This window comes from Pomacea canaliculata, linkage group LG13 (genome assembly GCF_003073045.1).
Source record: "Pomacea canaliculata isolate SZHN2017 linkage group LG13, ASM307304v1, whole genome shotgun sequence".
NCBI classification, from domain to species: Eukaryota; Metazoa; Mollusca; class Gastropoda; order Architaenioglossa; family Ampullariidae; genus Pomacea; species Pomacea canaliculata.
This window is the reverse complement of record NC_037602.1, coordinates 14,733,380-14,747,403: the sequence shown is the minus strand read 5'-3', so window position 1 is coordinate 14,747,403 and position 14,024 is coordinate 14,733,380. Positions and strand designations below refer to the sequence as shown.

Here is a 14,024-nt window from a genome sequence, read left to right as displayed (position 1 = left end):
AAGGACGATAAATTCAATGGATCACCAACTCTCGAGCGGGAAAAGATAATTCTCTACGCGAATGTGGTGGACTGAGGTGTCTCCTATGTCTTTTCCGGTTTTTCTTTACAGTGCATTTCAGAGCTACAATCGGAATTATCTTTAAAATGCCATGCTGCCTGCAAGTCAATAATTTTTAATGTAGGAAATCATATGGACTCAGCACATCACAGAAGTCCGGGAAAGCAACAGGCTGTAGATAACGAGAGAAGAATCGTCAGCAGCTCGAGTGCACTATTACCCACTTAAAACGTCTTCCTCTCCATATCTACACGTTCGGACTATAATGTCTCGCACATAACTGCTCACTGCAAAAAAAAAAAAAAAAAAAAAAATTGTTTTCAATAATAATGATACACATGCATCAGTACTGACAATTAAGAAATTGGTAAACACTTGAAGACTTTGCTAACACTTAAATTAATATTTTTTTATTAACCGTCTAACAAAAAAAAAGCATTGTTCAGTTAGAAGTCTGCATTCTAAACTTTATGTTTTAAATTTTTGAAGTTATTTTAACAAGGTATGAGGATATGAAGAATATTAAGCAGTCTCTTGCTAATTGCTTTAAGGGGAGTATGGCGACTTCAAATTCTACAATTATACTTTTCTTATTGCTGCTTCATCTGAAACAAAACTCTTCTTTTTGACTTACTGTCACGGACATAGTCTCTCTCATTAAAAATTGTGTCTCTTCCCAAAATAGATTGTTCATTGCTTTCTTATTAAATTACCGATTCATAACTTTCCTGCTTTTTGTTTATATTTCTGACCTTACATGGTTTTTGTCATCCACAGTACTTCATCCAACCTTTCCATCAAAATTTGCTTTCAGATGGACATAAGATCGACATATTTTTACAAGATTGCCCTAACTCTGTGCTGTGTCCTTGTTCATTACTAATACAACTAAAGGCATAATATGCTGCCTGCACACCTGTTGCTTGGCTCCGTGTTTTGAAACAGGAGACTGAACGGTTGTGATGGACTGGCAGCTGATTATGTTATATTTGCATCTCAGTATGATGATTATTAGTTTTAGCTTTTACACTTAACATTAAGGTTTTGGAATAATTGACATTTGATGGTTGTCAACTTATTATCAAGTCTAAATGGAAATTAAATGGAAAATGTCCGCACCATCTAATTAACTGTTAATACAATTAAGTAGTTCACTTGGAGCACTAGATTTAAATCCGAGCCAAAATAATTTCATTCTTTCGGTTTTTAATCTTTCATGATAAATCGGTTATAAAATAAAAAGCGTATATGCCTTCAAATCATCATTAGAACATAAAAATTCTTGCTGCAAGCTGTGAAGTGTTTGAGAAGAGGAAGATTCAAAACATTAATAGTATATACAAGCATGTTTTTGATGTGAACTACCTTGCTTCTACTTCCACTATTGATTGAGCTAAAAATATATGATCTACACATGAGCATAAATGCTTGAGAAACAGATGTAAAAAAAACTAATTAAGTACAATCTGCAGATAATAATTTTATTAGTGTGTGTGTGTTATTAATGTGTATGTAAAGGGGAAAGTTATTTTGTTCACAAACTGGAGTCAATGGAACACAGTCTGTTACAAACCTTTATGCAATCAGGCACAGGTGTGAAAATCAATGGTATAAGCGGAACTTTTTTTTTTCGCTTTAATCTGCTTTGGTGACATCCCGTTAGTTGTGCCAAGCTTAGATTAAAGCTTTTCAGATTTATGTCAGGACATCGAGAATGTTCCAAATAACACTGTCTTATTATTTTGAAATGCACGTGTTGCATATTTGTTAGTGAATGCACCGACTGCATGGTAGTATCGGACCGCACCCTTTCCTTTCTGGGAGGGGGAAGGTTGTTTTATCTATTGATATGATCAAAGTTTATCCATGTCTATAGGCTGTTAAATTAACCTCATAACATTCTTGACCATTTTACATTAGAACTGTAAAATCTTTAAAAATTTGTTGTTTCACATTCATATTGCTAAGTGAAGAACTTTCATTCACACAGCTGACTTCTTTTTTATTTTGCAAAATCGGTATTATGCATTTTATTCTCGAAAGCACTGGTTTAAATGCCAGAAAATCTCCCGGTTTACTTATACAATGCTGCTTATTTCAACAATATTCCCGTTTCTTACATCAGATACCAGACAATCAAGACTGGGAAAGAACTCGATTTTAGTTCAAAACAATTAAATGACACTGGAAGATGCCTGTGACCAGACGCGTGGCCTGTCAGCGCTCCTCCGTTGCGCCATTGGACTGCCTGCGCACGGTGGGAGATCCATCTGATTTCTCGTCCTTGCATTCAAGAAAGAACGGAATCCTTCTTAGACACTGCTTGCAACTATCACTGGGTTCAGAGGCAGTAGTGAGTTGTCCATCCTAAAGTAAGGAAAGGTCCTCCCGCGCTAGCATGTTTTGTTACTGGCCTGGTTGACCACTTGTCCCAGACGATGGTACCACTGAACTCGCACTGTTACAGGGACGCTAGCGAAAGTTAACGTATTTTTACCGTGACGCATTGCGATCTACTGCCAATTCTAAAAAAGAAAAGAAATAATCCTCCGGTGACCACACTGTCATGCGAACTGGTGTCATAAAGTCCTAAGACGAGATCTGAACCCCAGGCCTCTCTCTGCACCCGCTTAGGCAGTGAACTCTCTCTCACTATCCCTCCTCATGCCGTTAGCTCACACATTTACAATGTATCTCAAAATAATCTGTGACACAATCAAAGTGAACTGTCTGTGAAGTCTGTGTGTTAAAATTTGTTTGAAATACCTTTCATTCCTAACCGTCGAAAAGTCTGAAACGTCGACTCCGAAACGTCCGGCGGCGAAACGTCTTAGCGAGTGTTTTAACTACTACACTACCGAACATCGTCAACCATCCCGGAACCTCTATTACCTCAGTTGACATCAAAGTCCCGCGCAGCCAATCCCTTCAAAAGTCTGGAATTTCACCTGTCTTCTACCTAGGTCTTCATTAAGTTCTCGATTACCGACCTTCCTATACCTAGATCAAGGCAAGTACAGCTTGAAATACCAGATTCTCAATATATATAGATATACACACACTCATAAGAGAAAAAAAGTAAAAGATAACCATTTTAATATTTTTTGTTATAACCACATTATTTCACACTTTGTAACAACAGTATCATAACAAACATGTGAGGACAATTAAAACCCCCAACATTGCAGTTATTTTTAAGATAATATATATATTGACCCTCTGTACATTAATTTCTACCTCTTACATCCTCTTTCTTTATCTCTCTCTCTCTCACACACACACAAAGGGACATGGATGGTTATGGTATGGACAATCCGATACCAATTGAAAACAACTTAGGTTTACCAGAAAGCTAGTTACACAGTTTTAGTAATAGATGAAACCAGGCTGTTCTTGTTTTACATGGTAGGAATAAAGAGAAAGGCAAACTGGTGCTCTACACAATTCAGTAAACATCATAATACTCAAGTACAATTTAGAGAGATTTTTTCCAGCACAAAGAATTTAAAATGGTAAGAAATGTAAAACATTCTTTATGTTGGCAATATCACTTGATTGTAGCAACCTTACAGAGTCCATGTCCTTATAGTAAAAAAGTTTATACATTGTGAAATCAAACCTGGGACAAAGTTCAAAGGAACCTGAATACTGATGACTAGTCAAATAGTTAAGTTAAAAGCAGATGACATGTTTTCTTCTTGGGGCAGTAGCAGCATGCCCTGAAACAGATAGTTTAAAAGTTCACTTCTTTATATTTCTCTTATTTTCATCTGAACCATAAGTTGGGCTGCTTTCCCCAGTTATATCTAATAATAAAATCAAGAACCCATGGTGTATAGGTGTTCCCAAAGTTCACGTTTAGTAGTAATCACACATGCACTGAATAGACAAAAGCACTATCACAGGAATAGATGAAAAGACTGAACAAATTAAGGCTAGAAGGAAATATTGATAGGTATATATATATTTGTAATATTCTTATGAAATCTGGCATTACAAATGTGGGACAGGTGGCATGTGCAATGCCATAATGTGGTGCTTGAAGAGAACACAGGGGAGTGAAGCTGACAGACTGACAAGAGTGGGCACCAAATTGTGTGCCTTTACTTCCTCTAATGAACCAGGTGATCAGTTCTCTTACCATGTGGGCTGGTGGTTCAGCACATGAGGAGTGACAGGGTGATCTGTAACAAAGTAGCAGAAATTAAATCCTTCATCAAAATATAACATTTGGTACTCTTTTTTGTAAAAACATGTGTTCATGTCACCTAAAAAATTTTGGAATACAGTCATGTTACTAATGTTATGACAATGCTGGTGTGTGTATATATAGTAACTTTGACTGCTGGGATCTAATGATGATCAACCTTTTGCTGAGAAGCACTTTTACCACAGGAAGCACTTAATCTGTGTTGTTCTTGGGTCACCTAAATATGTACATGTATTACACTCCATCATACTGGCTTACCTTTGTGGCAAACTTGAATGCAACTTTTACAGATCCCTGAAACACACAGAAAATGACATTCATTGCTTAGTGAAAGTATTACTGGTGTAGGTGATCTTCACACTTCAGTCTTCATTCAAGGACAAGAACCACTAAATACACAAACTGTAACCCTAAACTCTGACTGTGCAAGGAAATCAAGTGGCAGGAGAGAATTGGAAATACCAAAAACTAAAAAATAATGGAGCAAGTTTTCAAAAAACAAAAAACAAAATGGAGATCATTTAATAATCAAAAATAAAAGTTTGAGAGTAAATTCTCTTTCTTTGAGATTTACCAGATGACATGACCATAGGAGATAATGGGTTACACAAGCTCTTTAACCATCGAAGCACTCCACTAGTCAGGTGAGCAACTGCCCTGTATCAGCGTAAAAGGCTAACATGGGCAAATTTTTTTTAAAAAAGACAGAAAAAGACATAAACATTCAGTCTCTCCTTCACAACACACACTAAAATATATATGCATGCACACACACACATATATATATACAAGCACACTGCATCAAAAGGAAACCGTTTAACAACAAAAGCATAAGCAGAACTTACAGTTAAAGCCACACTGACTGCAAGAGTAATAGTCAACCTTCTTTGGACCTTGCTGCTTGTAGGTCTGGACATAGCAAACCTTTGGCAGATCGCTCTGGCATACCATACAGCCATGCAGGATAAGTTCACTGCCTGATTTCTATAAACACAGATTTGTATTTGCACTGCCAAGATGCTAATAGCGACTGATCTAATTTAAAAGAAACTTTCCTGTTCATAAATGTTTTTGAAACTAGAAATGAATAATGCCTTTTTGCAATCAAAGTACTACAAGTGCCTGAGCTGTAGATCATTTAAGTGTATGAATTATAGATCAGTAATCAATTTAATTATAAACTATGTTAATTTTGATCATGTTCATAAAATACATTACGAAATATGGCTCTACTGCGATTATTTGCCATTACTGGACTGTCACACATTCATGTCATACTTCATTTACATGTACAATCCTCTCTTTTTTCTCTCACATGCATGCATATGCGAATGCGTGCACACATACATACACTAACATGCATAGGCTGTTAAATGCCTGTGGGGCATCAAGAGAATAATTTTTATAAATTTCCTAGCTCTAGAATAGACATTCTATATCATTATATACAAATATAAAATGCATGCTGTAGTTAAATAATTCATTCCATAATTATAGAATTCTTCCTATAATAGAAGAATTTATTCATATAATTAGAGATAGAAAATTATAAATATTCCTCTCTGGGTGCCCCATTAGTTTTGCTTTATTCTGTTTCAATTAAAGCAAGCTCACTGTGTGATACTGTAAGACAGGCTTATCTAGCCAGGACAGCTGCTGTATACCCGGGAATGAATCACCACCCATGCTGATGTCCAACAAAATCTCAGGAACATTGTATGATTCTTGCTTGCTCAAAGGGCTTGAATATGTATAGTGAACAGTATTAAAAACTCACTCTGAAGCTAAAAATAATCTATAAAAACAGATAAGCAATTACCTTAATCTACACAATTTAAGCAAATACTTCCTAGTTTAAAAAGGAAAGCATCCAAAGTAGTCCATCTCTTTAGTTGTAACTACTAATGACTTTCAAATATTCTGTATATAAGATATTGACAGTCCTCGTTTATTTCTCAAGCACTTCTGAAGAAAGATGAAATACTGTTTTACTTTATGAAAAATTTCCCAGCCTGCTCAGTGTCATAAACTAAAGTTCATCAAAATAGCAATTTTTTAAAAAAGGGCCAAACACACCTAGCTCTTCTAACACAGTTTTATATCTGGCTCAGCATCATTCTAGCTAACACTGTCTAAATATTAGCTAGAAAGTAGAAAGGAAAAAAAAGCTTAAAAAGAAGACTATTTAACACAGAACTGGCTCACCTGACCAACAGAATTTTGCCTCCATCTGGTTGCCACCTAATCACCTCATTGCCTCGCTGCTTCAGCATCTCTTCCACTGCTGTCTGAATCACAGTCAACCTAAATCACAGTTTCTTTTGTCAGAATTTTCAGCATAATTATGATAGTGTTAAAACTTATTGTCTCAATATTTGCCTGGTCATTGTTCTAGTGCCCTGCAGCTGTCACCTATTGACTAAGATCATTTCATCTTGAATTACCATAGTTTTTCACCTAAAACTAATAAAAGCAACACTTAACTTTATTGTTTCAGAAATCTATGAATATTAAGAAGCTTATTAAAAAAAAACTTCTTACAACATGTTATGAAGTTTTTTTTCCATTTTTATTTGCTACTTCCTCATGAACATACATTCTCGTCTTTGTAAAACATGCAGAATCATCTACAGTTTCTACACCTTATGAACATGCACCTTTCTTTCTATTTCTCACACATACACAACACATAAACACACACATACATACACGAACGCAGACAAAGTCTGTTAGAAGGGCTGATGAAATGAAAAGTGACTCTACTTCCTAGCAGTAGAACTCTCATCATGTTAAGCAAAACTGAAAAATGTAATGTCACCAATTTTCCTTACTCTCTCATGAGGCAAATTACAGAAAACTTTGCTCACGTGTCGGCAGGCGAAAGGCCGATATCCGGCAAGCGTATACCCTTGTCATTGATGACAACTGTGACTTTGACTGGGAGGATGTCCAGACTTGGAATATGTTCTGATAAATATCTGTAACCAATCAAGACAATGTAATAACACTTGACTCTAGGGGAATCTTTATTTTTGTTTTCTTCAAAACACTACCGGAACTTTGTAGTAACTTGCTTTCTGGGTCTCTTTATGAATGTGAAATCATTTCGAGTGAAATAAATATGTCATTTGAACAAGGTGGAAAAAATGAAGGGTATCACAGCCTGGCAATCAAAACCAAAAACATCAAGCAGTTGAACAAATGAGATACCCTGCTGAATCTATCCACACTGAACAGCTCTGTCAGCTGCTTCATGCCCATTTCACACTGCTAAGAAATTAAACAAAAGCAACGGGGGATATCAAACCAGCACGTTTGTGCTACCTGTCATAAGCTTCTGCCACCAACTTTAAGCAGTTCTGCAAGTCTGATTCGAGTGCTTCCTTCTTTTCTTGCAATGCATCTTCCAAGTTCTGGATTTCTAACTGCAACACTGTTTGAAATGGACTAGTTAAAAGTAAAGATTGTATGAGACGATATATTTGCAAAGCAGTACAGAAGCAACTACAGCTTTGAGTGGCCTGTTGAATGAGTGTCCTCTGAATGTGTACACAAAAAATATTATTTTTATAGGTATTCTCCAGCAAACGCTTATGTGATGAACAGTTGATGCCAAAAGTGAATGTGTCTCAAAATGTAATCAGCACCTACAGCCTCACCAGTGATTCTTCCCTAATGAAAAAATAAAACAAGCAGCTACTGACCAGCAGGTGGTGTCCCATCCAACCTCAAACGTTCTAAATCCTTCCGCATCTTGAATTCCAGACATTGAGATTTCCGCTCAAACTGCTGTTTCAGATCCTAATAACAATAAAAATGATCCTGATGCTGAAAACAAATGTGAAAATGATGATAAATGTTATTGATCTATTACTTAGGTTGCTTACTTGTACTAGCTTCTGATATCCAAGTAGGTAATGCTTAGCCTTAGAACTGTATTGTTTAATTATATAAGATAATTTATTTGCCAAGTGACATTAACTGATGAATTTGATTTGATGATTGCTGCCACTTAATTGACAAATACTGATCACAGTGGTGAGTGACTTTTGTCATTGGCAAGAGTATGCTTACTTGTATCACCAAGACAAAAAATATGACATTGAGTTCCAGAGTGTTGACATGAACACATAGCCAGTCTTGGGACTAACTGTCAGACCCTTAATCTAATTTATTGCATTTAAGTTACTGAAGATGACTGAGCTTTATCAGTTTACGCTAATGTATTTCAAGACAAACTTGACACACTATGGTAAGCAAAGGTGACATTAAATGTGATTTTCAAATATGTTGCAATCATGACAAAACATCTTGCATTTAAGTTTTAATTATTGAGTCTCGATTATAATGATATATAATGACTTTAACACCACATTAATTTTTTTGTTAAGAAGAAAGATATAGCAGTAGTAGATTATGATCAGAGTTAAGATGAGTTAATTGAAACTGACATCACAGGAAAAATGATGTCAGCTGTCATTGTCATCAGAAGGAGAGACATTAAGGGAGGATGGACCTGGATGAGAATAAAGAACCTTACTACTACATGCACAATATTTTATATTGCTAATAAGTGCATAACTTTAGATGATCATGCTGTCAAGAAAAAAAAACCCACAAAATAAAAGGTCAAGTAAAATACCTGGAAGTACCGTTCATGAGCAGCAAGACTTGATTTCAAATGTTCTGAAAACAAACACTATGTTACATTTTTCTCTTCTTTTTTTTTTTTCTACCTCAAACACATTATACCTTTACAGTCACTAGTCTAGAACAGTAGGTATTTTCTGCCTGGAAAGTGGGTATGCTTAAAAACTATATGCTGTAACTGTTTATGTAATTTATGTAAATAAAATTTATTTTAAGGCTAACATGAAAGCTAACTTTTTTTCTTTAAAATAACTGGTTCATTAAATATAAGATGCTAATCCTCAAGATCTAAACAAACAAATCTACTCTTTCTCAAGCCTTTGATCACTTGCATTTTAATAAGAAATCATGAGATGACATGACACAGCATTAAAATAAAAATGGCAAGGCTACATATTTGTATTTTACATAATTGAAAAAGAACCGATGGTATCATGCAATAGAAAGTACAATGTTTGAAATATAAATCCACATACAATCCATTTCTGAAACATACAATACACAGAGACTACAAACACATCAGAGGCCATTGTCATGAAACAAGGGTTGTTACCCCTGGGAACATGAAGAAGTCAAAGGCAAGCATCTTAAGATAATTGTCTCCATAGTTATAAAGTGGTGTCCTGTCCTTTGAGATGTTGCTTTACCCCTGGGTTCATAATAAAGAAGTGGGGAAAAGTGAATAACAAAAAAAAAATCTGTAAGATCTGGACAGAGAATATATATATATCATCTATGCTCTCTGATCTGGATACTATTTCAAAACAAGGGAGACAAGATGTATTTAATTTCCATACTGTGCTCCTTCCTTCATAACTACAGCACTAAATGTTACCCCTCAATTCACAATGCTTACTTCTCAGTACCTCTTCCACTGGAGTCGCAGGAGGCATATGCTGATCTAAGAAAAAAGAATAGGAATTAATCTTTTTGCTGATTTAAGTCTGCTTTCTTCTGTGCTTTTTGCATCTAGTTTTTATTGCATTTACTTTTATTTTTAATATACTCAATTTCCTAGTACAAACAGTAACAAAATGTTTTACTCTGATTTTTTTTATGCATCTTACTGGAATTTCTAGAGTACCTTTTAAAATTATAATCTATAAATGATTTGTAAGCTTCATAATGCTAAAACTTCATTTTGCTAACATACTGTATGTCAGCACATTTTCTCAAAGATGTTGCAAAACTGCTGACTACATTTCATCAAAATCAATATATTTTACTGATTACCATTATCAAAATATATTTTAGGTGCACTACTATTCAATAGTATTTTTAGATTACATTTTATGCACATTATTTATGTGTGCTATCAATAATTGCAAGAAACTGTATAACCTCCAAAGCTACTTTTTTGTATTCATTATATTCACAACTTTTCCTTCTGATGTTTCTCATAAACTATGTAGCATTTCATTGCAAAGATAAACCATAGAGGTTAGAATTGCAGCTATCAGAACTTCAACATCACAGCAGATCAATGTATTAAATGCCTTTGAAATCTAGGCCATGTATTTTAAATTATTTGAAAATAATGAAGACAGTCATAAAATTATGTGTTTAAATATGACATAAAACAGTTAAAATATGTAAAATGATAAACAAAAGTCATACCTGGCTTTAGAAGGCTGTCAAAGTATGCTGATTCTGCATTTTGTATTTCCTTCTTACATACATCTGCATGGTAAACAAAACAACAAAAAAAAAATTAGTAAAACCATTATTGGTTATTTATTTAAAGCAATATTGCTTAACAGAAATAGATTTTATAAAAAAATATACTTACTATAAAATAAAGGATATATTTACTATAAAATAATTCATGAAAATGAAATGTACACATACAACACACGACTTTTCTACATAGTACACACCTATTAACCCGTCGAACTGATGGTCTCTGAAAAGGCGTGTGCTGTCAAGGACACCATTGCAACAAGGACAGCTGCGATGACGGTCAACCCATTCAGTAATACATTTGCTACAAAACCGGTGACCACAGGCTGTCATATTGGGCTCCACCATAGTGTTCAGACAAATGGAGCAATTAAAGTACTCCTCTACAACTCTTGCCTGTTAAAGTACACGAAATTGTAATCATCAGCTGGAGTAAATGACGCATTGCACGACGCATTTCAAAGAGATTTATAAATATATGGGCAAAACAAACAATGAGACAGAATGAAAGATTTTTAAAAACTGTTATCAACCTGGAGCACATACAGTCATACACACAATTTCAACACGCACTTCCTAGATCACCTTTCAACTGAGCACAGCAACATAAAACTATAGCGCAAATAATAGGTATATTTTGACAGTTTTAGACAAAGCACCTCACTATATGCTACCAAATTCTTGCTTAAAAGAGACATAGCAATAGGCTAACGACATGAGTTCAGGTAAGTTTGTAGGAATGGAAGAAAAGGCGTACCGGGATGAATATAGGAAGATCGCTGGCCATGTTTACGTTTCTCGACGTCAATACCAGGTGTGAGCCAGCCAAGACAAGACTCGGGATACTCACACTTAGTTTGGTGGTTTTGAGAGATAATTAAAGATCCAATTTAAGAAAATTATCAAAAAAGCAATTAACCTCTTACTATAAAACTGGTTCATGAAATTGGCAGCACTAGCAGAAAAAAGGGCCGGTTAAACTTAAAGCACTGAAACAAGTTTCTCAGTCATACATAGACGATAATAGGTCTGTCCACAAGTTACAGTACATAGAAACTCCGTGGTCTGTCTGAGCCTAATCAAGGGAAAACTAACGATGTTTCTAGGTGTGGTGACAATCATTTCTCGCTTGTCGACAGTTATCGTTCTTATTTTTTGTACTCATACGGGAGAACCATGCAGTGCTTAATGTTATCGCGTTGCATCGATGGCTTATTCTAACACAGTGGTTCTTAAAACCCTAGGGGTCCGGTGAGTCGGTCTCAGGGGTTCAGCGGAGCCTCCGCCACGGAGGTCAAGACACACCCGCAATTCGTGATGACACTAAAGAAGGGTTCGGGTGCATATGAAACTTGTGGGTTCGATACCTCAAAAAAAAAAAAAAGGTTAAGAACCACTGTTCTAGCAGCGGTACTCAGCGTGCTAATATTTTTTATTTCAGCTAAATGTTATTACCGTCCTGCTGTCGGGATGTAGATTCCAACTTAGCGATAATCTGGTGTCTAAGACTTTATTAATTTTTTAAAATGGGGTTAGATAATTTGTTGCTGGATGTGTCGTTACACAGCTTCTTCTGAACAAGGGCAGTATTTTCTGGTGGTTGTTAAAATTATCCTGCAGCGCAAGTGTTCATTCCAGGGTGGAGCCGTTTTTGAAGAAAGTTCATCTTATACTATGTGATGGACCTTCCTGCTCTCCAATATAAGCTGTTGGTTAAACAATCAGCACATGTGTTCAATGGACATATCTTGCAAAGGATATGGCCAAGTTTCATGTTAAACTTCAATATCTAAAGCCTAAATATTAATTTCCTTATATACAGCTCCTACACGAGAGAGCATCACTCTCATGAAGACCATTTTATACCATAAGACTTTATCCTAATCATAAGACATTATTACTTATCACTGTTGGATGACTGCGGCCTTATGCTCCTCAAGGAAGCAACAAGGAATAAACTATTTTCGGATGACAGTAACAACGATGATACCACAGTTCAGAATAACTACTCACCATCAAAACAGACACAGCCTTCTTACATACTTTGTTTTGAAAATGAAAACAGGAAGATTTCTGGAGACTTGCATTTAATATGTATACATCTACAACATTTTCAAATTATCCCATGTACCAAATGCACACTTTTACGCAAATTTTGTTCTGAATTATCGTTACAAATCTGTGGGTGTGTATATGTCTGTGTACATGCAGTAAATGCACATTTCAGTGTATTGAGCAGGAACAACAGTTTACCTGGTAATACATGCAACATTATATTTGTTTTGTTGGGTACTGAAAATGAAGGAAAGAATACAAGTTGAAAATTGCAAGACTGCATAAGTAACTTTTCAGTTAGGTATGAGCAGTATGGCTGGAATGCAGAAAGTAAATATAAGATCTAGAATGCTCTGTTTTAAATTGTTATTGCAGTGTGCTTCATTGTGTTTTCTCCCAAATACTCAAGTGAACATGCAAAGTCTAGCAATATCTATATACAATCATGTCAGAGATACACTAAACATGTACAATGTAATTAATTAAAATATGTGATTCTCATGCCATGTATATCACCAAGCATTCATATGACATTATCACAAGATGATTATGATAGCGCGCTAATGGTAGTGGACTAATTTTTGGCGCTACAGTATCTTGTGTTTGCACTGAAGTATACTAAAATATACAATAATTTGTATCAGCTCCCTTCTTATTTATCATCAATCCTATGGCTGGATCAATAACACAATCATAGCTTAGACTATCTTATAGAACTGGTTTCATACACTCTTTTACATTTTTTCATACATGTGATATAAAGTTAATTATGTTACAACAGCCATACAAAACCCTACAGTAAGATTTTGCTTAAAAAGAGAATAAGAAAATCTATGATGTGTCATCAGGCTTAAATCACTGTTTGGGGATCAGTAAGAGTAGTAGTGTGTTCTGCTTTTACCCATTATAACCATATTCTCATTGGATTCAATACTGTACGTTTGTTAGTGAGATATTGCCAAACCATGATTGACCTTAAGTCCTTGGTAAAGAACACTTTAGTGATACACATTCATCAATCATATGATGCAATATTAAAAACTTTTCTTAAGTAATGTAAATGTCTATATTTACATAACTTCTCAAATATATTGAAAAAAAAATTTGACATGTTATAGTTAAGTCTGATTTTTACTTTGGAGAAATATATTTTTATTTCCATTCTTTAGCATCTCTCTTGACTTAAGAAAATAAATACAGTACGCGGGATAGTTATGATCAGCCGCGAAAACGAAATTTCCGCGAAATAGGGACATACATGCAATAATAATATACATGTAAAACAATATCATGTGAGTGTAAAGTAATATAGTAATCATGGTATTAATACAGTACAATAAAAATTAGTGTAAAAAAAATATAACTGTAC

General features: G+C 35.1%; 1 protein-coding gene across 1 annotated transcript; it reads right to left on the bottom strand.

Annotated features, from left to right (window-relative positions):
* Positions 1–3,139: 3,139 nt before the first annotated feature.
* LOC112554545 (E3 ubiquitin-protein ligase TRIM21-like) lies at positions 3,140–11,512 on the bottom strand. The gene is made up of 14 exons (XM_025222355.1): positions 11,358–11,512; positions 10,798–10,996; positions 10,538–10,600; positions 9,777–9,821; positions 8,913–8,956; positions 7,975–8,071; positions 7,595–7,703; positions 7,138–7,248; positions 6,476–6,574; positions 5,885–6,011; positions 5,116–5,254; positions 4,529–4,564; positions 4,202–4,244; positions 3,140–3,779 (listed from the first exon to the last, which is right to left on the bottom strand). The coding sequence occupies exons 1-14, from the start codon at positions 11,385–11,387 to the stop codon at positions 3,728–3,730; spliced, it is 1,194 nt and encodes a 397-aa protein (XP_025078140.1). The 5' UTR covers positions 11,388–11,512; the 3' UTR covers positions 3,140–3,727.
* Between the last annotated feature and the right edge of the window lie 2,512 nt (positions 11,513–14,024).